The 27,774-nt window shown below is 41.1% G+C and overlaps 2 protein-coding genes across 3 annotated transcripts in view; both read left to right on the top strand.

The window, feature by feature from the left end:
• The window catches only part of PTPRR (protein tyrosine phosphatase receptor type R), a 145,316-nt gene extending 142,458 nt beyond the window's left edge, over window positions 1-2,858 (top strand). Inside the window, 1 exon segment of the mRNA XM_013127333.3 lies at window positions 1,628-2,858. Coding sequence (XP_012982787.3) covers window positions 1,628-1,721 — 94 coding nt within the window. The 3' untranslated portion in view covers window positions 1,722-2,858.
• Window positions 2,859-3,615: 757 nt separating this feature from the next.
• PTPRB (protein tyrosine phosphatase receptor type B) overlaps window positions 3,616-27,774 on the top strand; it is a 64,431-nt gene continuing 40,272 nt past the window's right edge. For both annotated transcript variants that reach the window (XM_005142572.3, XM_031043269.2), the window contains exons 1-6: window positions 3,616-3,670; window positions 4,939-5,331; window positions 14,394-14,632; window positions 19,188-19,464; window positions 26,112-26,390; window positions 26,756-27,013. In XM_005142572.3, coding sequence (XP_005142629.2) covers window positions 3,616-3,670; window positions 4,939-5,331; window positions 14,394-14,632; window positions 19,188-19,464; window positions 26,112-26,390; window positions 26,756-27,013 — 1,501 coding nt within the window. The remainder of the gene's footprint in view (window positions 3,671-4,938; window positions 5,332-14,393; window positions 14,633-19,187; window positions 19,465-26,111; window positions 26,391-26,755; window positions 27,014-27,774) is intronic.

Raw genomic sequence — 27,774 nt, 5'->3', positions numbered from 1 at the left:
AGTAGTGAGAAGGAAGGAAGGAGGCTAGGCAATAGAGTGGACCAGAGCAAAGCCCTCTCATCACCTTTAGACTCTCACTGGATATCAAGGCAGGGAACAGGCACAGGGGAGAGCAGCTGAAGACAGCAGGCAGCCAAGAGTTATGAATTTGTGGATGTCCTTGTTGGCAAAGCTAAAAGGCTGCTGCATTTTGCACCGGATGGGACCATTTAAGGGTCTGTGATTTTATTCCTATGGCTAGCATATCATAATAGATACGCAGCTCACTGAAGTATTCTACAGTTGCCTGAACTCACTGGAGAAGCACAGACAGCTGGTCATTTGCTTAAAGAGCTAGGTATTTTAAATACGTTTTTCATGACATGGCCCTTTAACCATCCAGTACCACTGAGGAAAATAAAAGTAACTTGTGGCTACAGATAACATTCTCTAATACTCAAGTACAATACTTGTTGAGGCATTTTTACCATTTTTTGTGTAGCTTTATATATCAGTAGACTCTTTTGTTGCTAGCATGTCTAAAGGAATCACAAGGGTTTGTAGGACCTTCTCCTTTAAGATACCTGGCTTCGACATTGCTCTGTATCTATATCCCTCCCAAACTTGATTGTTTCATTGAAGGTCTAGATGAAGCCAAATACAATGTACAATTAATGTCTTCCTTCCCACTAAGGTCACTTAGTCCTTCATCCTCCCAAAAATATGTAGCTGTTCCAGGGTACGTGGAGGATGAACTGGGTTCTAGAAGCAGAGTAGGTAGCTTTGAATGCCCTGGCAGATGAGATAATAGAAGTGAAATTAAGTGAACTTGAGGCTTCACTCCATGAGAAGTGAGACCTGGGAGACCTAAGGACTGTTAGAAAGAGGTTGAGTTTAATTTCAGAGCTCAGTGGCATCACTCTTATTAAATACTACACCTACTTCCTGGAGGGCATCATCCCTGTCCCACTACCCTGCAACTGGCACCAGAGATGTGGGATTCAATCCTCATACTTAGACCTGAAAAAGGGATTGTTATTAAATGTAGGCATCTAATCCAAGCTGACTGTAACTAGTCCTTCTTATGGTCAAGTTAAACTCTTTTGTATTGTTGGTGCTGAAATGAGTCATTGCTGTAAAATTTCTTAGGTGGCTGCTGTTCAGACAGGATGCATTGTAGGCGTTAGAAAGAGGACAGGAAGAGCTGCTCTCTGCACAGGCGATCTGAGGGTCACCAAAGGTTACATTTTTAGTAAAGGACAAAAAAATGAAAGGCCACATTCTGACTGCTCCCTTGCTCCATAGTAGTACTGCTGGGTCCATGTATCTGGCCTTCCTTGCCCAGGTGACTGAGCACTATTCTCTAGAATGTGTTGGATTTTAAATGTAGGTTTTAACAGTGTAGATCCCAGATGTTTTCCTCTCCAGTTCTTACCCTAGCAGAGTTGGGAATGGTGGCTCATGCTGGCCATGTGCTGGATAGTGTAATATGTGAAGAAAGTACTGCTCAGGCATACCTTCCACTTACTCAAGCAAACCCTAAGTAAAAAATTGAGAAAATGTCTTGTATGTTTGGTGGCCAAGGATCTGGCAGGGGCTGCAGTTTGTCGCATTCTTAAGATTTAATTCTGATGTGTTTCCTTTTCAGGGGCGGAATGGTGCAGACCAGTGAACAGTATGAATTTGTACACCATGCGCTGAGTCTGTATGAAAGCAGACTTTCTGCAGAAGCTGTCCAGTGAAGCCAAGGAGTATAAAACCAAATGTCAGTCTCTTGAGGTAATTTGTTTCATTACCTACCAGCAGCTTCTTCAAGGAGTTTACTGAAGTGGGAAGAGAGGCTTTGAGGCCAACTTCTGAAAGGATTGTGGATGGTTTGGCGAAACTATAGAGATTTGTGGACCCTTACTATATATGAATGTATTGTGAGCTTCCCAAAAATTATTTATAAAGAAGGTACTGTGCTGAAAGAAGGTACTGTACTACACATGGATTTTGCGTATATATCTAAAGGTGGGTTTAATTCTGTAATACTGATATCTGCCATATGGAATGTATGTATGTGCTACTGCTGCAGTTGGATGGACATTGGAACTTCTACAGAAGAAATGTTTATCAAGTGTATAAATGCTTTAACGTTTGCAAACTGTCTTGTGAATGGACTGTTAACTGTACTGTAAAGTGCTATTACTGATTATGTGGTGAGCTTGTTTCTTGGCCACATAATATTCTTGCTGCTAAAATTGCAAGTGTTCAATTATGGATTAAAAAAAAAAGAAGATGACAAAAAAATGAAAAGTCTTGGTTTTGAAAATATCCAAAAATGGCTCATATTTTATATGGAAATACATGTTCTTCATACTACTAATTATTAAATGTGTATTTACTGTAGGTCTTACAGAGCAGTTGCAGAGCACAATGTCTGTTAATCAGTGTGTACGTATTTACCCTATGCTGTTGACTGTCTCAGAACATTCTTATGCTACAGACCCGAATCAAGTGTATTTGTAAATTGTGTAAGTCATTTTACTTTTAAAAGAAAACTTTGTAGCATATATTAAATGGTAAGGATTTTAAATATTTGTCTGTCTTTTATTAATAAGGAATTTTTTGCTTATGTTGTTTATCTGCTCTGTCTCTTTCAGTAAGGGATAGATACCTTTGGTGATATAGACTGTTCCATGACAGGTTATACAAGACAGAAAATGCTGCTATGACTGTTTCCTTTACTGTTCAGCAAGAGTTTGTTTTTAAGAGAAATTCGAACTTGGCATTATGACTTACAGCACTGGGAGGTCTGTTTACAGGGTATAATGAGTTTTTAATGCAGTGATGTTGACTTTGCTTCATACTGCTAATAAATTGCACTTGATATAAAATATTTACCGAAGTGTCTATTCTTAACCTAGAGCAGGTAATGCACCACACGCTCTTGTACTCCCGTAAACAGGCACAGCCCAGTACAGTTTGTTCAGCCTTCACCATGGCTTTAGACCACTAGAGAACTAATCCAGAGGACACAGGCAATCTCCCACTGACATGGAGCAAGGTGGATCACCTGATGGGAAGGCAAAACCAGCATCACTTGATCCCTTTGAGAGTTTGTGTAAGACATGGTGCAAACCTCAGAGCTTTGCCTCCTCCTCTTCCTCTTCTCTCTCCCTCCCTCATCCACTTGGCTTTTAGAACATGTAGAGTTAGAAGCATTGATATCAAGGTTTTGCTTGATTATATTATATATAATGTTTGTTTATTCTCTGGATAATACAGGATATACTCATTCAGCACCATCCAGATCACCTGCAGACTTTCAATATTTCACAGGCAACAAATTACACAAAAGTATAATCCCTTTGCTTTTATTCTAAAGAGATACAATATCACCTCTTAGCTCCCCAGACGTTTGAAAACCTCTCTCTCTTGCTTGTGTTTTTCCAAAATAAAGCAACTAGTAAACTCTGAAGAATGATATGAAAGAACAAAGTGGTGTAAAACTCCCCAAAACAATTGAATAGAAGGAAGTGCTCGTCACTGACTTTTTCCCCCTGTGAAGGCACATTTCCTTCCTAGCCTTCGCTTCACTTATCTGAGGTGGGGTTTTTTTTTAGAGAAGCATGGGGAGTTGCTAGAGGGAAAATGGATTCTTTATTTCACGTCCTGGTTTCTACCTGCCTTGCCTTGACATTCTCAGGTAAGTGTCTCTCCCCACTTCCCCTCCACTGTGTTGCTCTTTCTGCCTCTGAGCAGAGCCCTGCAGCGCAGCTGGTGACTTACAAAACCTGAGTCATTTCTTTGCTGGGGTTCATAGAGAAGGAATGGGGGGCAGGGCCAACATAGCCCATTCTGTTTAGATCGCTTTTCAAAGGAAAATAAACTGTCCCCTTCTATGTTGGAGATACCTCTTTTCATTTTTACGAAGACCTCCTGCTAGACAATCCAGGAGCTGAGCTTTTTGAAGGGGAGATTCCTATTTTTTATTACTACCCTGTGAAACTTCCAGAGCCAGGAGTTTTTGCCGGTGCTTACTTAGAAAATACCCAGTCTGTAAAAACAGGGGGATGACAAACCTCAACCAAGGGAAATAAATACACTTGTCGGGTTTAGCACTTTGTCACTAATGATGCTGGAAATGTTTGAGTAACTGAGATTAAAAAAAGAGAAACCTAAACAAGATGTGGCAGGGAGGCTGCCTTTGAAATAACCAGTTCCGTGTTCTGTAATAAGTATGAATTTGTTGTTCTAACTTCAGGGTTTTTTTGATGAATGCATTGCAGTTCTCTTTGAGTGTTTGGTGTTGATCTTTCATTGTGGTGGCACAAAGAGCTAATCTAATGTGAATTAGGATGGTCACAAAACTAACAGCTAGAGATGCTGGAGTAAATCCAGTAAAATAGATGTACTTCCTACCAGTAAAAAGCCTCCATTATTGCACAGGCACTGAGAGGCACATAGGTTTGGGAATGTCCTCTTATGTTTTCTTTGGAAATACTATGAGTTTTACTAAAACAATTTCTAGGCAATAAATTATATTATAAAAGGAGTGTGTCCTGAAACTGGAAAAAAAAAAGAAAACTGAGAGCTCATGTAGATCTCTCTATACTTTCCAGCAGGGGAAGTGGGTTTTTAGAATTGGTATTTAAAGTTAGTAGTTCTTGATTTTTTTCTACATCCAGCTTAGTTTCTTCTCAATTTTTATATATAATGAAGGTTGAAGTGACCTTTGCCACAATAGTTGCTTTATGCATTCTCATTCTTTACAATACCAACACTTGCATCATGTGGATTGTGTGTTTGGGGTTTATTTTAAATAGGTTCAACATATGGAAAGTTCATGAAAAGTTCAGCACATAGAAAGTGGGAGGATTTACTTGCTGATGCTTTTTAAATAATCAAGAATTCACTTTTTGTTAAATAACCATGTGTAATCTATTGTATTTTTCTGGAATATTCCTCTTCCAGAGGGGTTTCTGATTATCCATGTCCAGAAACAGCAGTGTCTTTCAGAAAATAGAGGAGTCATTATGGAAAAGTGCAATATGACCAACCTCAACCAGGAATGGCAGTGGACAGCAGATGACAAGCTCCTCCATGTGAAATCTGCCCAGTGCCTGAGCATCTCTACCCGCTTTGCCCTTTCATCTCGCAGCATCATTGTTGATTGTCTCGAGGCAGTCAGGTGGACTTGCCATGAGGAGGACGGGCTCCTTACGGTGGCCAACAGCTCTCTCTTTCTCACAAAGCAAGGCCAGAAGGTAATGGCCAAGCAGAGTAAGAAATACCTTCACAGATGGAGGCAGCTAGAAGCCAGAGAGACAGGAAAACCTGTGTATGTAAATCTGTGCTCAAAGCAAGGTGAGCTACTCTTTCAAGGAAGTATGCTGGAAGTTTTGCTAACAAAAATGTATCTTGTATGCTAACTCAAATGTTAAAAATTATGAATATAATTTTTCTTATGTGAAAAGAGTTTAGAGAACCCTAAAAAGAACAGCTGAGTGCTGACTTTCTCACAACTCATGGGGTTTTTAAGCCATTTTATATTTTCAGGATGTCTCTCCTTTTCTCTAAGTCCCAATCTAGTCCCAGAGCGCTTATGAGCTGAAGTGCAAAATGAGCTGAGTATGCTAAGTGCAAACTCAGCTCATTTTTCTTGTGTCATTTCCTTTTCCACTTTTAAAAAGAATTGTGGGTACTAACTCCTCATACTTTTAAAAAATATGTATAAAAGTCCTTCTCTTCCCCGTTCATTTTACCGTACAAATCCAGATTCAATCTGCCAAGATCAAGAAGACATCTGAAAATTAAGCACATGCACAAAGGTTATTTCTCTGATTAACCCAAATGTGTGATTAGCACAGACACTGAAGGTCCCTTCCAACCCAAACTATCCTATGCTTCTATGGTTCTATTACTTCCATGTTCACATATTTAGTGTCATTCTGCCTTAGAGTCATAATATATATGGGAACAGTTCTGGGCCCCCCAGTTGAAGAAGGACAGGGAATTGCTTGAAAGAGTCCAGCGCAGAGCCACAAAGATGATTAAGGGAGTGGAACACCTGCCTTATGAGGAGAGGCTGAGAGAGCTGGGTCTCTTTAGCTTGGAGGAGACTGAGGGGTGACCTCATCAGTGTTTACAAATATGTAAAGGGTGGGTGTCAGGATGATGGAGCTAGGCTTTTTTCAGTGATATCCAGTGGTAGGACAAGGGGCAATGGGTGTAAAGTGGAGCATAGGAGGTTCCACGTTAACATCAGGAAGAACTTCTTTACTGTAAGAGTGACAGAGCACTGGAACAGGTTGCCCAGGGAGGTTGTGGAGTCTCCTACATTGGAGATATTCAAGACCCGCCTGGACAAGTTCCTGTGTGATGTACTCTAGGTTACCTGCTCTTGCAGGGGGGTTGGACCAGATGATCTTTTGAGGTCCCTTCCAACCCTCGGGATTCTGTGATTCTGTGAACACTCAAAATCCTGAAAATAATTACTTGAACCAAGAATTTCAGACATTCTTGCAATAGTCCTTTGAGGCTCATGGGTCTGTATACATGCTTAGAGATGTATTGATATACCAATGTGTTTGTACGTTTCCATATGCATAGCAAAAGGAAAGGTAGAATGGTTTGAATACTGCTTAATAACACTTTTCTTGATGTCTTGTTGTAAATCCTTCCTGACAATCCTGTTGACATTTTTCTTGTGCAGTATTAAGCAGCTCTTCATGGTACAAAATAAGAACAACCTGGAGAGTTAAGCTTTTTATTGGGCCACACACATTTTATTCTTAACTTTACAGGATTAAGAAAAAATGCTGTATGACCCAATACTTTTGCATATGGCCAAGTTTTCAGAACTTTTAAAACGCATCCTTGTTCTTTCTAACCTCCCATTCATTGTAAGGCAGGGTACTATTTTATCAGCAAATGTGTACTTGCAGAACTCCACTCACAGCAGCAGGACTACCCACCTGAGTGGAGGTCTGAAAGGCCAGCTTGCAGAATCATGGAATGGAAAATGACCAAGATGTCATTCCAGCCCACCCGTATATTTTACAGATTACAAAGGCAAAATCATTTGAAGTCCTGTGTATAGGGTGAGTATGTCTTGCTTAGTCAATGCACCATAAAAAGTTAAGGTGAACTACACAGATAGTGTTATTTTCTTTAGGTTGCTGGATTAAGTGTGGCCTAGCAGAGTTAAAGTAACCTTATATCCTTCTTTTAATCATCCTCAGAGAAGAAGCAATTTAAGACCAGTGAGAACTGAGGAAGGTAATTGTCATGGGGTATTAAAGTACCTTCTCATCTATTTGCTGTGTTCAGTCCTTTAATGAATTTACCTTAGTTTTTCTGAAATTCTCTCCACAGACAGGACTGTAGATCCACTTAAAGATCTTCACTGTGTCACTTATCTCCTTTTTGACAGCTCTGGGAAGCACTGTTGAGAAATCAACAGTAGATTATGATCCTATCTAAGAATTCCAGGTATATAGGAAACTAATAAAGAGCTGAAGTAGTGCAAATAAATTAATTTTTCAAATAATAATAGTAACAATGAGTACTACAAGAACAAAATCTAATGCCCACAGTGCTGGTCTTGACATCTATAAGCATGTCAAAATTTTCAATATTGAATGTGCAAAATTAGTCTTTCAAGAATATCTGCCCACTTTCAGTGAAAGCAGCAGTGGAACAGCCTAAAATAACATGTTCAGTCAATATTTAGCTAAGATAGTAAAGTTGAGCAAAGTCTTTGGAGCTGAAATGGCTAAGTTTTTCTACTCCTAAATAAGATTTTTATATAATTTACCCTTTGTTTTCATAGTACTCATAAAAATAGTTCCATTTTGGCAAAGGAGTACCTCACTGAATTGCATCTCAAAACATCTTATCAGCCCAGATACAGTACAAGTTCCAAACCCAACAACCGCAACTACCTTATATTCTGGACTTAAATGCCAAGCATGATTTTTCTGATCCTGGGGAAAGTCTGAGCTTGTATTTAGATTTCAAATCGACCATCTGAGATGTGCTTGGATACACTTTTTTTTTTTTTGCTACAATCCTAACCTACACAACTCTCTGTGGAAAGCAGGATAAGTTTAAACATCTCATCTCTGTTCAGCCAAAGGTCGCTTTAACAGCAGACAGTCTTCACACAAACCCATGGTTGAACCTGGCCTCTGGCTGAAACAACGGGCATGGAGAAGGGCCATGAGGCATCAATCTCCCTTGAGATGGCGAGACTTCTGTTCTTATTAAATTCACAAGTAGATTCTGGGCAGAGAGAAAAATAGTGTCTATAGTGCCAATACCTTCTTTTCACTGGCCAGCTATTGAGGTCAGAGCTTCTCTAAGACCAGGATCCAGGAGAAGGGACAGGAATGGAAACAGGGAGGAGGAAGACATGGTGGGGGTGAAGGGGTAGAAGTCAGGATGACTAAAAGGAACAAAAGCTTTTGCATGTAAATAACAATTATGGAGCAAATCCTGTGTTCTTTTTTATGTCTGGAAGGCACCCAGAGCACCACACTAATGCCTATGTCACTGCTGAGTTGTAAGCAATTCTTACAAGATTCTTTTGTTCTGGGAAGGACAGTTTTAATAAAATATCCAATTAGAGAGCGGAAGCAGTGCTATGTAGCACCTCAAGTATTACCAACAAACCTCAAAATCGGTGCAGACCAAAAATTATTCACTTAGTGGAGAATTACTTCAAACAGGGAGACACAAGTCCAAGCTTTATGCTGCAGTTGTTCACTGAGACCTGGAGACTGTCACATGGCCTGTAGAACACTCTGGATGCAGAAGGTGACATCAACTGTTTTGTAATATGATGCTCTGCAGTGCATTTCTCTTCTACCCTTTCATACATATCAGGGACGTCTCCTGAAGGAATTGTAGCTGCAAAACCATAGAACAGTGGATAGCAAGACAAAGCCCCATTCAAAAGAATGGCTGATTTTGTGGAGAAGAATGGTTTTATTACTTACTGTTATGTGCCAAGTACTTAAGAACCATAGTGAGATCTACAAAGATATGAAACAAGTTGGACAAGGAATTCAAGTAACACAGCATCTTTTAATCTCTTGTTTTGTTTGCAGTCTAAACCAGACAAAATAACAGATACTATGTATGAGCCAAAGCCTGATGTACCATCTGATGTTCAAACTGTTATCTCCACAATCCCTCCTCCTTTTCTTCCTCAGTTTCTGGCCCTGTATCTTGTCTTTCACATGGGTCTTTCTCTTCCCGTTGTCCCATTTGCAGTTTGCCTGCGTGGTCTTACTGAGTTCACATCTCACTGCCGACCCTTCAGTAGATGGAGGGTAGAAAAGACCAGAGCAGTGCACACTCCACTGTATCATCAGTACTGACTGCAGAACATGGTAAGGGAAGACACATGTGTCTTCTTGACACTCTTGGGAAAGTGGAAAAGCATCAAAGAAAGGTGGCAGAAGCACAGGAAAGGCAGCAACTCTTACCCATTTTTGTGGTCATGTTAATATCTCTGGGCTTTGATTTTCCTATACCTTTGGTGTTTGTAGTGACCGCAACAATCCATCCACAGGTTTGTACCAGGTTGGATTTTTGTGCGTGTAACCATTACAGATTTGTCCGGGATAAATTAGAACAGTAAGAATCAATAATTTCATTCTAACTTTGAGCTGACCCAAAACTTTTTTTCTAAAAAAAGCCTTCACTCAAACCCATTTTTATTTTCGTGAATTATTATTTTATAGGATTTTAGAAGTGAGTTTGCTAACATCTACATCCTTTAGTCAAAGCAATTACATAGCTGACCACTTTTGCTCAGCTTCACCTGGAAAAAGAAAGGCATCAATGTCAGATGCTTGGATATAATTACAAGACCTTATACCCAACCCAATATCACGCCGACAGAAGCTCAAAGATAAATGTGGTTTTACATTTCATAGAAAGAAATGGGGGGAAAAAAATCTACAGTGTAGCCTAGGACTTTGCTTTTTGTAAATTTTCTGTCTCAACGAGCCACAACACAGAACGTGTTGAACAAAGTCAGCTTGGGTACTTTCACATGGGAAAAACGGAATGATATGAACAGCTCCCCAGAACAACCAGGAGGACAGCAAGTTCTCCTTTACTATTTAATCTTCTGCTGAGAGTGTGAACAAAGATGCCAGTTCCAGACATCTGTACTTACTGATAGTTTTCATTATTACATTTTCTGCCTTTATTGTGTATGGCTCTCTGTGTAGTAGCTAGAGCGGGTTTCAGCTTCTAGATGTCTAAATGTAGGTGTCTGAAGTAAGGTCTTTTTTCAGTTGTCTCAACATAGGTGCTTTTTCTCATTTGAGATGCTCCAGGATACCCTACCTGACTGCCCATTCAGAAAGACATAGGTCTCCAATAGGTGCTATTGTGCACCTACGTAATTGTGCTGAGCAGATGTCTCAGATGTCCTAGGGCAGTTTAGATTGCATGAGGCAACCATGTTTAGGCAACTGAACCAAGTCCTAGGTGTCTCCACAGTAGCTGCCTTTCTGAGCTCTCTTCAGTAGAGATGTAATCCATGGAGTTAATGGAGTCTAGATACCTTTCAGTGACCAAGAACATAGTTGGATCTATCCAGAGTGTCAGAAATAGGTCTGACAGAGCCCTATTATGTGTTCTCACCATAGTTATGTGGGATGTTCTGCTACCACTAATGTGGAAAAAGCCTTTAAGTAGCTACTTCAGCATTTAAAAAACAAGCAAGTAAAAGACCTACTTAGGATTAGACTGGAGTTCAGAGGCATTTGACCTCCCTGGCATGAGATACAAACATTGCTAACTTCTACATTTCAGATAAAGAAGGTAAAAAAATTTCAAGCAGCATAGACCGTGCAGTTTTTAAAAGGTCTACACTGAATGGGAAAGAAAAGTCATTCTGTGGATTTTGTTCTTCTGTCACACTCCTACATACAACAGAAAGTGGAAATACTTTTTTTAAATTGAGGCTTTATTTTTGCAGTCTCTTTACAAGTAGTTAGATCACTAAAAAGAGAATTCACTTTGTCATATACATACCAACTTTTTAAAGCAACCCCTTCTAGTTTCAAGTCTTGATGTCAGCGAGTTAGATGCAGTCTTACAGATTATTATATATATATGTATATGAAACAGATATCTGATTAGTTTATGTTTCATTAGCAGTTCAGCCTCTGAAAATGTGCTTTAATAGGGTAGGCAGATAGGTACGATGCTGTTTCAAAAAGCTGCATCAGGCTGGCTTGTCTGAGTCTGAAGGCACCAGTGTAGGGTCCTCGGTACTTGACAATTAATCAGCGCTCTTGCTCATCATACATACAAAACGTATGTATTGCCTTTTCTTGTAAGCAGCCTGCTGCTGTGCAGATGGATGCAGCCTGAAGTATGCCCCATGGACAAAATATGCACTTAGTCAGAATGTCATCATTTCTTCTGGGTGTGCTACTGATGATTACAATGGTATGTTCACACATTGTATATCATTCAGCCACTGGTGATCAACGTCAGTGTCAGTACAGCGGTTCTGTTCCCATGAACAGTTTTATGACTGATTTCCAAAGATACTGCTAGAACAATGCTAAACACTTCTGAAAAATCCCACTGTTGGGTTGTCTGTGTACTTTACTGATGTCCATCCAGATGGGAGGGGAGCTTTTTCTGGTTTAAAAATTGGGAAATCAAGTTATTGTATCTATTTGCTTGGTTCTTATACTATGCATAAGTGTCTGCTATTGAAGGACTGTGAGGATCCTTATATTAGGATTGTAGTGGTTTTCCTTAGAAAGATAATATAAATCTGTATCCTGATTTTCTTGAAGTGAGGGCAAATATGAATCCTATTAGTCCAATGCAGGATACATGGCACAGTACTACGTGCAAGCCATTTCCATACAGAAGGTACAGGTCACAGACTCTTGTCAGTCTTTGCTGGGAAAGATCTTCTAGCTGGAAACCTAGGATAGCCTCCTCAAGCTTAACAAGAGGAGCTGGGTTGTGTCATGACCAGCTGCTTGTTTATAGTACCTCCTCAGGCTGGTGGAACATTTCTCGGGACCAAGCATTTTGAGCTCTACTGTCAGCTTCTGCACCAGGAATGCCAGTTATCCTCCGTCTGCTGAGTCCCATATATGTCACTGGCAGCACCAGCTTCCCTTTTATGGAGCAGCAGCTTTCCTAAAACACAATTGCACTGGAACGCAAATGTCTTCCTGTTGGAATCACTGCTATTCATCTGTAAATAAAGCCAAGACTTTTTTTTTAAGTGTTTTTAAGTAAGTTGGGTGTGTAAATCTATATTTAGGAACCCAGTTGAGTGGCCTTTTTCCTAAGCAGCTGCTGACAACTCAGATGTACTTATTTTTTCAGCCATCTTTCTATCAGTAAATTCTAATCCCTGCTGAATTTTGAGATTATCTGTGAGAAACAGAGCCAGCAGGCCTAATTCCTTCCAAGTCCTTGGGGCTAGCATTTCTTGTTGCCTACCACAGGCTCTCAGAGATCCCTGACTAATGAAAGGAGCAATGACTGACGTGGAATTTAAACTAAGTCTGGACTTGTGTCAGCTAACCAGTTTGTTGCAGCAGCTGATGACAGCTTGAGCACAGGGCTGCCCCTGCCAGACTATTCCCTGTCCTTTTGGTGGGGGCCAGAAGGTACATGACGTAGGATCACAGCAGACTCCGCACCACAAGCACTCTGCAGGGGATTCTGCAAGCTTAGCAGCATGAGGATAATCATGCAGTGTTGGACCAGGCCTGAGAGTTCAATGAAGCCCTTTGCATGGGTGCAAGAGCGAGCAGAATTGGGTATGTAGTATTATTTTCAGTGCCTTGATTTGAAAAAATAATTGATCAATATTTTTTGTAATTAAATGGACAATTGGAGTTTTATATTCCCAGAGAAGCACAGTTAGATAAAAGAAGGGCAAATGTTTAATCTGAGTATCAACCTATTCCAGCAAACCAATCCTTTTCAAGAGGATCTAAGACCCCATACCAGGTGAAGGCACTGTGCTGTGAAGCACAGGAAACACTTGCATGGAAGCATCTCTTACAACGGCTTATGATCTTACTTTTATTTCTGAATGCAAATCAGAGTGCTGCAAGTTTCTTTATATAAACATGTCAACATATGTATTTACAAATATACAAAAAAACCCACCACCATGTTGACTTCATGGAAGCTCACCCGCTGTTCCTTTTGGTAAGAGGTAAGCACACACTGGCCTGTTAAGACATTGTAATTGCATGCCAAGTAATTACATTTGGAAGCTTCTGCTGCAATTTAACCCGGTCATTACTATTTTTTCAAGGGGACTTGTGAGCTAAAATTGTTATAAATGGCAACCAGCCCAGTGGCTCAGCAGCAAAACAAGGCTCTGTCATGATGGAGACCCCAGTTCAAGGACAGACAAAGTGTCTTGGGCATTGAGCCAATGCACACTAGCTGTGCTCCAGCAATGGTAGGGCAGCTTTTTGTCAGGAGAAGGGGCCAGTGAGTAATACCAATCACTTAGCTGAAATGTGATGCTACCAGATGTAGGGGCCACCACAGCTTGAACCCTGCCCTCACAGCCACAAAGAAAGGATATTAAATACATACCAATGGGGAGGAAGAGCCATGAAAATGTGGAGGAAAAATGTGTAGTAAAATCTTTCCTGCTCTAATTGCAATTTTGGCGTTCTCTGAAGGATACGTGACTAAGAAAGCAAATCCACCATTATATTTGCAGACACTTCAGTTAATTGGTACAATTGTTAGCTGAACCTTGGGAAGAGAGCAGTCAGGGGTTAGTATGGCCTCTGCATGGGATTGATTTAAAAGAGCAAGAGGAACGTCCTGTATGGGCACAAGGAGCTTACCTTGAACAAGCATCTCAAATAAAACAAAAATGTCTTGAACAAATTATCTTGAAAAATTACCTTGAACAAAGCCATGTTTTGAATGTTAACCAACAAAAGGCAGATGAGAATCTGGTCCATGTACTTACAAGGAGGGGAGAGGGGGATATACAAACCATATAAAGCTGAAACTGGGCTGTTCGACAGACCCAAGCCAGTGAAAAAGCTCTCAGGGAAAAGAAGGCATTGTGCTGTTAATGACAACATACAATACTTCACTTCAGCATCATTGAAGACCGATGTTTAAAATGAATGGTGTGAATGTTCAGAAAAATTAATGTTTTTCTGCTTTTGTACTGTAGAGAATTTGGTACTGATGCAAAATACATGTTTGTACTGAAACCCAAAAGCTATAGAACTGACAGAAGCACTTAAACTACTAAAAAGTTGTATCAGCCACATTTATTGAGAGCTAAATAAAACGTAGAGCTAATAAAATGTAGAGCTAATTTTATTATTTTATTCATTCATAAAACGTAGAGCTAATTTTAGTTACTTTCTCTGCCTTAGGTCTCCAAGATGCAGAAATATCTGCATGGAGTACTAGAACTACATCCCACCCTTTAGACGTTGTTACCTCTAGGCCTGAAAATCTGCTGAAGAGTAGCACAGAGATGTTCATCAGAAATGTGACTGAACACTTCAGTAAAAATCTCATTGAAAACCTCTACTTTGACTTGAAATCTGCAGTAACAGAGAAAGCCTGGATTCCAACCACTACTCGTCAATATTCTAGCACTACAGAAGAGGTAAGGCAGAAGAATTAGTGATTTTTATTAAGCCTGCTCCACTCTGTGGAGTCTGATAGCTATTACAGGTGGACGTTTCATGGCCTAAAAAAAGCCAGCTACAGGACTAAGCTTTGTTCTATATCTTGATGGGATGCTTTGCTCAGGCTGACAGTGCCCTTTGCTAGAAGCACAGCTGCAGAATAATTCTGCTGCTTCTGTACAGCAGAACCCTGGTGTGCACAATGCATTGGGAAAATCTCTATGTTTGAGGGAAGTGCTCAGGATACGTGAGAGGCAGTGAAAGCAGTATCTGCTCTCAGGGACTTGGGCTCTGCCACTGGTTTGTTGCATTACATGAAGGTCCAGCTCTAATTACCTTCTAAGAATTGCAGTATGTTTTATGACCTTATTTAGGATAATTGAGTCCTAAAATTACATACGTGATTTACAGATCAAAGCAAGTGAATTGAATGGTTCAACTTGCTTTACAAGCAACCCTGGCCTTGACCTTGGTCAGATTATCTACTGACTGACAGGCAGAGTGGGGACACATAGCCACTTCTTGATCTCTGCTCTGTTCAACTACAAACAGCCCTAGCAGAGGAGGGGAACGGGGATGACAGCCCCATCCAGAGAAGGAGCTAACACTAGGCATTCAGTTCCTCGACATCAGTTTCCAGTCTTCCTTTTCTGCAAGGCGCAGTTAAGTAGTGGACATTCAGTACCTCCACATTCTCTTATGCAAGGCACAGTTAAGTAATGTGAGAACAAACCTGGAATTACCACTGGCAAAATGTGCACAGATAATTAGAGCTAAAGCACACAGGTCATTATTAGTCACTGTATTGCTATCAATTCACAGTGGTTTAGAACTGAAAATCCCTAAATTCCCTGTGGCTTTTCCTCCAGAAGAGCACACTGCACTCAGTGTACTGGGGCAAACATGTTGTTTCAGTTACTACTCTGGGTGTCAGTGTTACTGTGGATAAGACTAAGAAATGTGGTTTTTATTTGGGAGTAATCTGTACAATCTGGTATGAACAACATTGCTAGAGTCAGGGATAAAGAAAAAGCAATGTCATCAGGACTATGTTGACCCAAATAACCAACTCAAAAGTTTAAGAAGCCTGACATTGCTGTTGTAGGAGAAGGGATTGAGCCAGTGATGGATGCACTGCACACTGTTCTATATCTGATGGGGACAGTTCTTTTAAAATATGATTATTCTGGCTTGGTGCAGGCAGGTTGAGCTTATTTCCCTATGCCCTCTCTTCATGTGCATACCTCCTGCACAGAATACTAGTCTCTTCAAAATGGAAATGTCCTATATAATCCAGTATTACTCAAAGTGCCTCCAGCACTCCTCCTAAATAAGGCCACCAGTGCTAGAGAAATGGTACCATTTGAACAGAAGCTACTTCCTCCTGTGTTCCTACCACAGTTCACCTTCTGATTCACATGATTTGCCCTGAGCAAGTTGCTTAGGTCAAAGCTTCCAAACCAGAATCCTGACAATAACCACTCTAAGCATATTAAAAAAAATGAAACAACCCAAAACATTAATATTTGTCCCTTAGAGCCTCCAGCCAGATCTGGACATTTGAATCTAGATACACCAACTTAGACACACTAACTTAAAATCCTTGGCCTTCATCTCTGTTCCCCTGCCTTTAGAGTGTAAGCACCAAGTATTGTTGTAGGAGGACAATACTTTCTATGAACTGCATTTGCCCAGGCTAGGTCCTCTTGTTTGTAGAAGAAAAGCCTTGATGTTATTTGGCTGTGAGCATACCCATTGCAGGGGGGAAAGGGAGGCGGAAAGTGGTAACACTTCAATCGGACAAAATGTTTGGTTTAGAGCAGCCTTGGTCTTCAAGTAAAATGCAGCTTGCACTTTCAAACCATGACAAAAGCTACGCAAAGCCCATTTCCTCTTGATTAGAGAGACGTGGGGAAAGAGGTTGGAGTTAAAAAAAAAGTCAGGAAACCCTGGGAAAGTGCCTGAAAGAGACTTTGGAGCCTGCTATTAGAGACACTTCCGGCCACTCCCAAAACTCACTTCCATTTCTCTTTTTTCTTTTTTAATTAGTTTCTTGGCTTGCCGCACAGATCAGTAAGTGTTAAAGGCTGTGTGACTGCTGATTTGCTAAGAGCCCATTTATTCAATACCAGTCTGGAAATAATCACTCGTATTATGTTGGCTATTCTATATAAATACATTGCCACCAGTGACTGACGGACCCCTCCTGCTTTATTCCAGTGCTGACATAGACATCTGTGTCAGACCCTATCCTTACAGCAGCTTTATTTCCAAGAAAAGGCAGCTTACTCTGAATGTTGTCATTTTCAGAGAGGGGTTTGAAGTAATCCAAATGTCCTGATAAGCATTCAGATTTGCTCGTCTCCAGTGCTGGAAAGATGTTGGTGTGGTTCATGCCATTAGGTCCAAAACCCACAATCATCTAAAGATGAATTTACACTGGGAAACTCTCTCACATTACGAGACACCTATGTAATTTTAGTCCTAGTTTAGGTCTAATGCACACACCTTGTGTTTTCCATAGATGGTTTATCACTGCACTAGCTCTTTGAGGCAGTCTCTCCTGTTGTGTGAAGTATGTAAATCATATCTTCCAAGGGGAGATCTTGTTCTGCAATGAGCTTGAGATGGCATAATAATCAACACATATCATTTAAGGTGATGTTCACAGTTATTAACCATCCCAAACTTTGCAGAGTAAAGCCCAAAACTTTCAGTGCCATGTCCCTAGGGCCAGTCAAGGAGCTGCACTGGGACAGAGGAAGCTTTCTGTAGGTGCACAAGTGAAGCTTTCCACGAGTGCTCACACCTTTGATTTCTGAATGGAAGAATAAGAGCTAAAGTTTTTCATGCATTAGTATCTTGTTTGACAGGCTGATGCATGAAAAATCCTACAGCAGTGGCTCCCCTAAAAGGCAGACTAATGTTTGTAAGCCCTAGCACCTTTTTGTCCCTAAAATGGGACAGAAGTGAAACAGACATGGTGCTGAATTTGCTTGAGGTGCTGCTTTTAAAAGTTAAAATCCTACGTGCACCATACAGTACAAAAAGATGCATAAAAGTGTCATTCCCATAGAAGAAAGTAAATTCCTCCCCCTTTATGCAACCTCAGATTTACCCCATGGCTGCTAGATTTTGTCTATTTGAGTGTCTGAAAGTCTGAAACACTTCTATGTTCCTTTTCCCTCACATACACGTTGAGTACATATTAGGCTGAAACCTAAACAAGGAAATGGGCACACATCACCTGTGCCATGGCTGCAGCTATTTCAAAGTTGTGCACAGCTGAATACAGGGAAACTTTCCTGCTTTCTGTTGTGTATGTAGGGACTCTTGCTGCAGTGCCTCTGGCTGTGGTGCCGCAGGGCCAGGGAGAAGATGGGTATCTTGGTGGTCTGCAGCTAACCCCTAAAGACATCAGTGTTTGGAACATGGGAGCTGGAATGGCACTTCAGTGATAGCTGAGGCTGAGAGGAGGGTGAGCCTGGAGATGGGGTGAGCATGAGAAGTGGCCGGCATGAGGAGAAGCAGACATGTGAGGAGAGGCTGGCCATCAAGCTAGGCAGGTGTGAGGCAAGGCAGGCATGAGGTGAGGCAAACATGAAGCAAGGCAGCTCTGAGGCTAAGCAGACACGAGGAGAGGCAAGGTATTGTGAGGTGCAGCCGGCGTGAGGCCAGAGCGCTGTTGGCACGCCACTGCCTGAGGGGCCTCCATGAGCCCGGAGGGGCGCGAGGAGAGAAGCCCCGTGGGCCCGACATCGGGAGGAAGCGGCGAGGCAGGAAGGGAGGCGGGGTGGGAGAGGAGCGGGGAGGAAGGTGGGACCCACAAGGAGCGCGGGGCGCACCCCGGGGCCGGGGCCCGGGCCCGGGCCCGAGGCAGGTCCGGGGCTGTCGCGCTTCGCCCCCTGCAGCGAGACGCGAGGAAATCGCCTCTTGATTGCGGAAGTCGGCGGGAAGGGCTCCGGCAGAGTCAGCCCGGGTCAGAATGGCAGCGTGGGAAGCGGCGGCCGCTCCCCCGCCTCCTCCGCTCCTCCTCAGCTGCGGGCGGGCGGCGGGCAGCCCCCCCACCCCACCCCACCCCGGTGGCAGGAGGCGGCGAGGCGGCCGGGGCAGCCCCGAGCGCATGCAGCAAGCGGGCGGCCCGGCAGAGGGCTCGGCGGCCGCCGCGCGGAGCCCGGCGGGGAGCGGGGGGCCCCCGGGGCCCGCCGCGGCCACTTAGCTTCTCAGTACCCCCCTACCCCACCCCTGTCGCCCCCCTTCCTCTCCTCCCCTCCCCACGAGGGTTTTCGGGGTTAAAATCTATCTGCGATGCTGAGCTATGGGGCGGGATTCGCCCTGTGGACGGCGCTGGCCCTGACCAAGGTGAGCGGCTGCGGAGGGTAGTGTGGGGTCGCCCCTCGCAGGTCCCAGCCGAGCCCATGGGCACAGCAAGCACTGGGGACGGGGTGTGAAGGATGGAGGGGGGAGCGCCCGCGGGGCACTGGTGGCTGGCGGCGCCCCGCCGGTCCCTCAGAGCTTTCCTGCTGTTCGCAGGCCGTGCCGGGGGAGGCGGCAGGATGCAGCGCCAACCTGACGGAGCGGCGCGTCGCCGGGCAGAGCGTCCGGCTGCGGTGGGACGCCGCGGACCGAGCTTGCAACTTCAGCCTGAGCGGGCGCTCCGAGGACGGGGAGGCGGTCGGCTGCCAGCCCACCCCGACGGGCAACGGCTCCTACGGCTGCACCGTTAGGGGCCTGGAGGCCGGGACCTGGTACCTGCTCCGCATCGAGCCGCTCGCCGGCGGGGATGCTGTCAACATCTCCGTGCAGACAGGTATGGGCGGGGGGCGCGGCAGGTGCTCGGAGAGGGACCCCGGGCTTTTCCATCCCGGCCCCTTGCTTCTGGCTGGCTGTGGCAGGAGGTGGGCAGTGCATTTCCAGCTGCGGTAAACCTTCGGTCTTAGCTGGACGTAGCTGTCCTGTGCTTGAGTTCTCGTTATGCTGCTGCCAGAAATAACTGCTGCCAAAGGTTAACCCACCAGGCTTGAAACGAGAAGGTGCTGTGAGGAGACTGGGTCAGTGCTGTGCATGTGTTTCTGCCACTCTCTTGAGCTGCCATCCAACAGAACACTATAAGAAGTAGTAGCCCATGATGATGTGTGCTCATGAAAACCTACTGGCTTCATAGTTCCTCAGGTGGTAGTTTATTTACTGTGTTTAAAGTACAGGCTATTTCATGACAAGTAGATCCAGTTCAAGTATAACTTACTATTTCAACCCATTTCTGTACTTTTATTCTGTCTAACTGGAGTCTAGAAGTCAGAAAGTAAGGCTGAAATGTCTTGCTTGCATGTTTTCCTTAAATACAACCAGTGAGGTGTTACGATGTACAGTTGTGTGCAGAGCACTTACAGTGTCACACCCATGGCTGGCTGTAAAAATGTCCCAGCAGCTTGATAGAGTGCTGCCTTTCCTTGCCCCCTTTCTGCATGCCTGTTTGTGTGTGCATGTGAACAGCTCAGCTGTGAAGCTGTGAATGACATAGAGCCACCATCTGCAGTGATGGAACGGAGCTCTTTCTACCTGTATTAGTGTTTTTCTTAAGACAATGAAATACAGTGTTGTCCAATCAGTCCATCACTAAATACCTCCACGGTTTACTCCTAAAAGTGTTGGTTTCTGAGAGGTACTTTGCAGTCGTCCTATTGAAGATTACAACAGACAAATACTTAAGTACTGGTTCAGAGACACTGTCTGTTGCCAGACCCTTTTCACTGCATTAACCACAGAAATGCATTAAATACCTTCCATTGATTTGCTTTAATAACTCAGGTTTAAAAAAGTCTATCGGCAAGTCTTCTGGTGTGGTAGCTGTACAGTAAGCACAAGTAAAAATGGTAAAAATTAGTAATGTTTTTTCTATGCAGACAGTGATTTAAATGTCATGCATCATGCCAACTGTTTTCAATATTGATGACTTGTAATTCGAAAATTGAATGAATAGATCAACTGTTACCAGTGTGACAGCTATAAATCATTGTTACTAGGTAGCAGAGATCTATTATTGAGCACTTGTTAAGCAGATTCCACTTTAGTGTGCATTTTGATTAATACATTATCATTTGACAGTAGCTTATACATGTCATTTAAGATTTTTTATCAGTAAATAGATTTTTCAAGGCTGTGGGATAAAAGTGCATGGAAGCAACTGCTGGTTATAATCATTATGTAGCTGAGCGGACACCAGCGTGAAAAGACTGATTAAAGTTTAAGTTGAAACACTGCAAATTAGTGGACCATAGTTGAAGTGAGATTTGTGTTTGGGTTTTGGACAGCACAGATTAGTCAAAAACGTAAAATAAGAATGGAGGAACCGTGGAGGTTTCCTGCAAAGATTGTTCCACGGTTACTTGCTTTTCTTGATTTCATCACATCAGTTGCATTGCTTGATGGAGTTCAAAACACGTCCAAAAAAATGTCAGTATAATTATTATTTATGTATCACTCCAATATTCGTCTTTTTTTTTTTTAAAGAGTATATAGGATTTGTTATGCCTGTCAACAACCCATATGGTACTGTTAATACCATGCATTTCAATGCAGAATGAGTGAGGATTATTCCTCTGTATGTTTCCACTAGGGGCAGCATTTTAAACCAGTTTTCTGGAAGCTCTTTTTCACCTGTTCCTTTGTAAGTTGATGGCAGTAATTTTGTTTTATGGCCTACTGAGCCTGACTGTCCATAGGCATGTGTTCCTGGAAACTATCCTGTCAATATGGAAGTATGTGCAATATTTTCAACCATATTGTAAACAGATTTCCCACTCATTTGAATGGTAGCGGAACTGAGCCGTCTAAAAATATGATGTCTGACCTTTGTACTCAGTGAGGTTCCTTTCCTGAGCTCTTTGTCTAAGACAGATAGGCTAAGCTGTCCTTGCAGGTGCCCAGCTTTCTCCACTGACTACAAAATGAGCCTAGGTTCAACCAGGCACCTGAAGCCTAGATGATTGTAGTTAAGTGAGAGAAATCCCATCTCCTGTGTTTACTTTTGCAAAATGAGATTTTGAACATCTGTCTTGTCTTGATATGGTAAAGGTACACAGAGAAAGTTGAAGATTCATTTATATACCTAATTTGGAAACTTTAACTTTTTGCTTATATTCAGTCCTGTTAAAATTTTCATGTGCTCATGTTTCGAAAAATGTTCAGTTTTCATCATGTTTCAAACAGTGTTCGGTTTTCATCATGTTTCTTATACAGAGTGCTGGAGTAGCCTATAAAATCCAAAATATTTTGTTAAATTTTGAGTATGATCTGTTCTGATGAAGGTAGTAAGGTGAAAGTGATGAATAATGCATACCACAGTTGCAGTTGTAATGTGGAGGCTTGGAGAGGACCAAATCCCTGAGTTAATTTGGCTTTCTGAGTATTGGATTTCACATTAAAATCATAGTTATGCAATGAGTTAAGTCTATCTTGTTTGCAAGTTTGATATTCCAATGGTGTAAGTTCACAGCTCACCATGACTTCATAAACTGTCAAGTAACACCAGACCCTTTGTGAATCTTTGAGCAGAGAAGCAGCTTCTATTTCACTTGTGGATCCATAGATCTGAAATCTAAAAATGTATGGATACTGATACAATAATCTGCACTAGTCCACTAAGGTGGGGCCTCTTTACTAAAGAAAAAATTTGATTTATGGGTTATCAATTTAAAATGCCAAGTATTTAATCCTCTAGAGCAGAATTAAAATAGATCCTCCAAAACAATGGAAAATACAGTCATATATACTGTCTAAGGCAGGTATACACATACAAACACATAGACAGTGTTGGCAGTTGTGCTATTTTGGTAGAATAGGAAATGAAGAAAAAGCTGATAACATGACTTTATCAGCTCTGAGCTACAGATAAATTTTCCACTGCAAACCTGAGATTACAGATGTTAGTAGGGATAAGTCTGTGTATTTATTTCACATTAGTATTTACCATTTTTTATATTTTTTAATATATACATACATAAACCAGCACATAAACCCATACAACTAGTCAGCATGGGTGACATTGTTAAGCTGGGACAACACATGCACCTGTCGGTCCGTTTATGTTACTGTCTTTGTTGTTCCTAGTAAAACTGTTTCTGTGACTGAGAGTGACTCCATGACAAAATTTGATAGGGTTGTGTCTTTCTCGATTTCAGATAAAATACTTCTTAAGTTCTCAACTCTCCAAATGTCTGTGTACCAGCATAACTGCGTATTTCAGTAGGGCATTTTCAGTGAATGAAATTTAATTTAGCTCTTTAATTAGAATTCTAGTTAATAGTATATAAACATCCTAATTACCATTAAATTTATCATTTTCAATTTGAAATTGAGATTTGAAATACTGGTCTTGACAGCCATGAAGAATAACTTGGCAATTGCCCTGCTTTCAAATATGTCTTCTACAGTATGCTTACAAATGCCTTTTTCAAAATTGTTTTAAAAATATATTGCAGTGATACCGTATGTTATATATACATAATCCAAGCCACCTGTACTAAGAACACTAACAGGTAAATCACATTTGTCAGAAAACTGCTCAATATTTTAATGAAAAAAGGCTAAAAAAACCTACCTTCTAAGACACAGACTGGTATTTTTCCATTGTAGTATGTAACTCTAAATGCCAGAAGCATGGCTTGGCCATGTGTTCAGTCCTGTAAATTTCAAATTATTTGGGACAAATCTGATTTATTAGCCATCTGTAGGAACAACTACTGTGACATGGCTCTGACTGTAGGCTGTATAATTCTATCATCCATAATCATGTAATGGTTATGATCATTGACTCAAAAGGAAGAATACAAGAAGAAAATAAATGACCATCTTCTAAAGATTTTCTAAGTTGATTATCATCCCCCAGAAGGTGTATTGATACTTAATAAAGACAGTGAAATTAACCCTCTTCACTTGTTCATCAGAAGAGTCCTTGTGAAGTAGGTTACTGTTTCATGAATAGAGAAAACTAGGAAAAAATTGATAATTTGGTATGAAGATGGCTGAGACTGGCAGAAATTCCTGTTACTGAGTCCTGGGCTTGTATCTTTGTCATGTTTGTAGGTTTTTTCTCCTGCATAAGGCAGGAGTGTTTCTGTGCCTGGAGGCTGCATTTAGGAGTCATGTCACTGGGATGGGACATATCCCTGTCTATCATTTCTATAAATTGTATCTATAGCAGCTCTGCACAGATGTATCCTCTTCCAAAAAAGTGAAAATGGGGGTGCAGTATAATTCAAACAACATTAAGCCTTCTGTAAGATTCCTTTGAAACCAGGAGACATGAATCCATATAGTATCAAATGGTATAAAAATATCTTTGTGAAAATATTTTATTTCTGTGATATATCAGTATTGTATCGTTGCCAGCAGAGACTTGTATAACAATGTAAATGGCTTTTTAAGTGTTTGTTTCCATCCAGGGCTCTTTCAGCCCAGGCACTTCCCAATCTCATTGTTCCTTTGTTCTAGCGGATGTACAAAGCACTGAGTGTTTTGTTTTCTGGACCAGATAGATTAGATAAAGTCTGAATTTCTGAACTTCACCTTCTAGGCACGCAACTCTTTTCTTTGCAAATGCATCTTAGAAGACAGATTACCCAGGACAGTATAATCTCTTCTAAAAATGTAGATTCACAAGTATGATCATATAAATGTACATTCACAAGTATAATCACTTCTAAAAATGTAGATGTCTTCTTTTTGTAGAATTTGGCAAGTAATGCAGATTACAGTGTTGATTACTTTTGCAGGGCTAAGGAACAGACAAACTTACTATAACTTTGTCAGCAAATTAAACTTCTCAACAGTTATCAAGACTGTTCTCTTGGTCAGTCAAATTAAAACTTTCTGCAGTTGTCTGTGCATCTGACCATATATAGCACTGGAATTTATTTCTGACTTCCAGAGTTTGACCTTTCTGATTAGAACAATTGCCTTCAAGGAACAAGACTATACCCCCACTATTCACTTTTGCCAACATAATAGTCTTTAGTGGCTTAGTATATATTATAGGTGGAGCTGGTAGTCAAGCCTATTGTTAACATTTCCTGACACTTTTCATTAAAACCTCCTGTTTCAATTGCTGTAACTGGGTGAAGTTTTAGCTATTTTGGCCTGAAGTTTGATGTACTTGATATTGCACTTGAGTTTTCTTTTTTATTTATTAATTTTTTTTCAGATTTAAGCAGACTTAGTTTGACCTTTCAGAAAGAGTTCAAGAAAAGAAGACTTTTATTTATTGCTTTTGTTAATTTCATTTTTATCTCCTTTTGTGAAGAGTATTAGTATCTCTGTGGTCCGAAGCAGGAATCTGAATTTAAGCAGAGACCTGGGTTCAAAGTGACACTGTTTTTCACAGTCATAGAATCACAGGGTGATTGAAGTGGGAAGGGACCTCGGCAGGTCGTCTGGTCCAAGCCCCCTGCTCAAGCTGGGCCTCCTAGAGCCATTTGTGTAGGACCATATCCAAACAGCTTTTGAATGTCTCCAAGGAGGGACATATTGCATTGAAATTCCTAATATATTTGATGGACAGAGCATACCACCGAAACCTGTCACCAGTATGTACTGAGCAGAACAAGAAGCAGTTAAATCCTCTGCACCATCGAGGCTTTGAAGAAAAACAGCTTAGAGAATCCTAACTCCATGATATTCCTACTGCTGTATTTGTAGGGTGGGGGTAGGTTTGACTTGACAGTCTTTACAGTCTAGTTTTAAATTATGTGATCTCACACGCTTTCATCTGCCTTGTTCAGGGAACCAGGCAGCAACAACTGGATTGGAAAAATTGTCTTCTGTGTTTAAGGCACGGTTCATATGGAGACCTCAGTTGTTAGCCTGGAAGCACCATACACTCCCTGATGTCTTGTCTGATGCTAGGCAAGAGTAGCAGACTGTACTCATATGGAAGCCAAATTTAGTTGTTAATTGTTGGTAAACCTTTATTCTTTCACTCCCCAACTTGTGAATGCTTGAGTTTGCTGCTTTGGGTTGTTTTACAATACCTTTTTAATATGCAATTTCTTAACCTTATTGGGAGACATAAATGTGCATCAACATGTAATGTATTTCTTTTGATTTGCATGAAGTCTTGTGATGAGATACACCTGGAGTATACAAGCAAGAAGAGTCATTCGATTTGGTCAATGTTTGAGTGTATCATATTTTACAGGTGATTTTACTTGAGAGCTCCTTAATAAACAACGTAATGGATGTTGATATTTTCTCAGAGGAATAGTCCCAATTAAATATAATTCCTAAAAGCTTAGCCATTGTAGTGTTTGGGGTTATTTCAATTTATATGAACAATACTATAGCAGAGCAGAAGCTTACGCTATCAGAATCTGTTTGAAGTGGTTGAAACTGATACTAAAACCAAAATGTTGTTGCCCCCAAAATTGTATAGATGCTCATGCTTTCTATTTTTAACTACAGATCCATTATTGCCACCTCGTTTTGAAATTAATAAGGAAAAAACTACATTTACAAGCTTGAAGGTTCAGTGGGAACCTTCCTCAGGAAGGGTGGACTGGTATAACCTGGTGTTATTTGATCATGATAATAAAAAGATACAAGAAGCGGCCATACCAGGAAGAATTTCAGAAACAGAAAATACTTTTTCTAGTCTCATCCCTGGGAATAAATACAACATTGTCCTCACTGCAGTTGCTGGAAATAAGAGTACCCCAGAACTTCACATAAGTGGATCTACAGGTAGGATTTTTTTACTGTATTTCATCTGAATAAAAACAAGGTATTTTTCAGTTCTGCATTTTGAAATTAACAAATATATGTAATTATTCTTCCTGGCAAGATGTATATCTTTACATATATATGTCAGTAACTATTGATTATAAGTAATAAAAAACAAATCTCTGACAAACATGAAGAGTTGTTTGCTAAGAATGGAGGCATTTTGTTATGATGTATTTGGACATAAATTTGGGATTGGGTTTTCACTAATCCTAAAGAAACTCAACATATTTCAGAAGTAGATCTGTTTAAAGTATCTGAAATTGTGGTGATAACCATTAGACCTTAAGCATGTGATTTTTTTTTTTTTTTTTTTATTCGAACAGTGCCATCCCCCGTAAAAAATATTCAGATCAGTGTCAAAACAGACACTATCCATGCTTCATGGTCTCCTGGCTCTGGGCACGTGGATCGTTACAGACTGCTATTGCTGGATAATCATGTTCCGGTTCATGAAGTTCACCAAGAAGATCCTCTGACCTCCTACACTTTTTCAGGACTTACAGCGGGTCACCTCTATAACCTCTCTATCATAACCCAGGCTGCAGGTTTGGAGAGCAACAGTTTTCAAACAGTCAGGACAGGTACGATTTCAGAATTCATCACAACAGAACAAGAAGCTAAGACCATAGTCTTAATAATACCACAGGACATGTTAAAGAAAAATAAGTGATTCATATTCCAAGTGTATATTCACAGACTTCAGTGACTGAATTACCCTTGGCAAGTGTTTCTCTCCAAAGGCTCTAGAGGGAATTAGAGACACTATAGGTTTATTTAGCTCCCTAAGTTAGCACTGCAGCAAAGTTAGCTGCTAAATTAACTTATAGGTGTCTGCAGCTAACTGCTTAATGTAGGCAACTTCATTAAACATGTAAATTTAAGTGTTAACAGTCTGAGCCAAAGTGCGCTAATATCACCTCGTATCTGTGAAAGAGGTCCATCTGACTCCTGTATGAACTTCAGTGAATTCAGGCAGTGTGTGGACTGGTTATTTCACAGTACTGAAAACAGTTTAGCTCCATGTTTCATACTCTGCTGAGTGGGAGATGTAAAGCTTGTGAGTTTTGCAAAAAATATTTTCTGTGACTGCTTTTCTCTGGATTTCAAAATAGCTGCACTTCTGAAAAGGAAGTGAAAAAAGTAGAGCAGGTTAAAAACTTTAAAATTGGACGTTGGGTTGTTTGGTTACTTGGGTTTGGTTATTTTTTCACAGAGAAGTATTGATTCACAGAAGCAGAGTTTTCGAAATTAAGTTTTTTTTCCAGGAAGGTTTTTCACAATTGAGTTATGTGGTCATAAAGAGAAAGATAAAATAATACCCTACTAGAGTCCAATGGTTAAA

This window comes from Melopsittacus undulatus, chromosome 5, assembly GCF_012275295.1.
Source record: "Melopsittacus undulatus isolate bMelUnd1 chromosome 5, bMelUnd1.mat.Z, whole genome shotgun sequence".
In the NCBI taxonomy this organism is placed as follows: domain Eukaryota; kingdom Metazoa; phylum Chordata; class Aves; order Psittaciformes; family Psittaculidae; genus Melopsittacus; species Melopsittacus undulatus.
The sequence above is the reverse complement of the archived record's forward strand: the minus strand, read 5'-3'. Positions and strand labels throughout refer to the sequence as shown.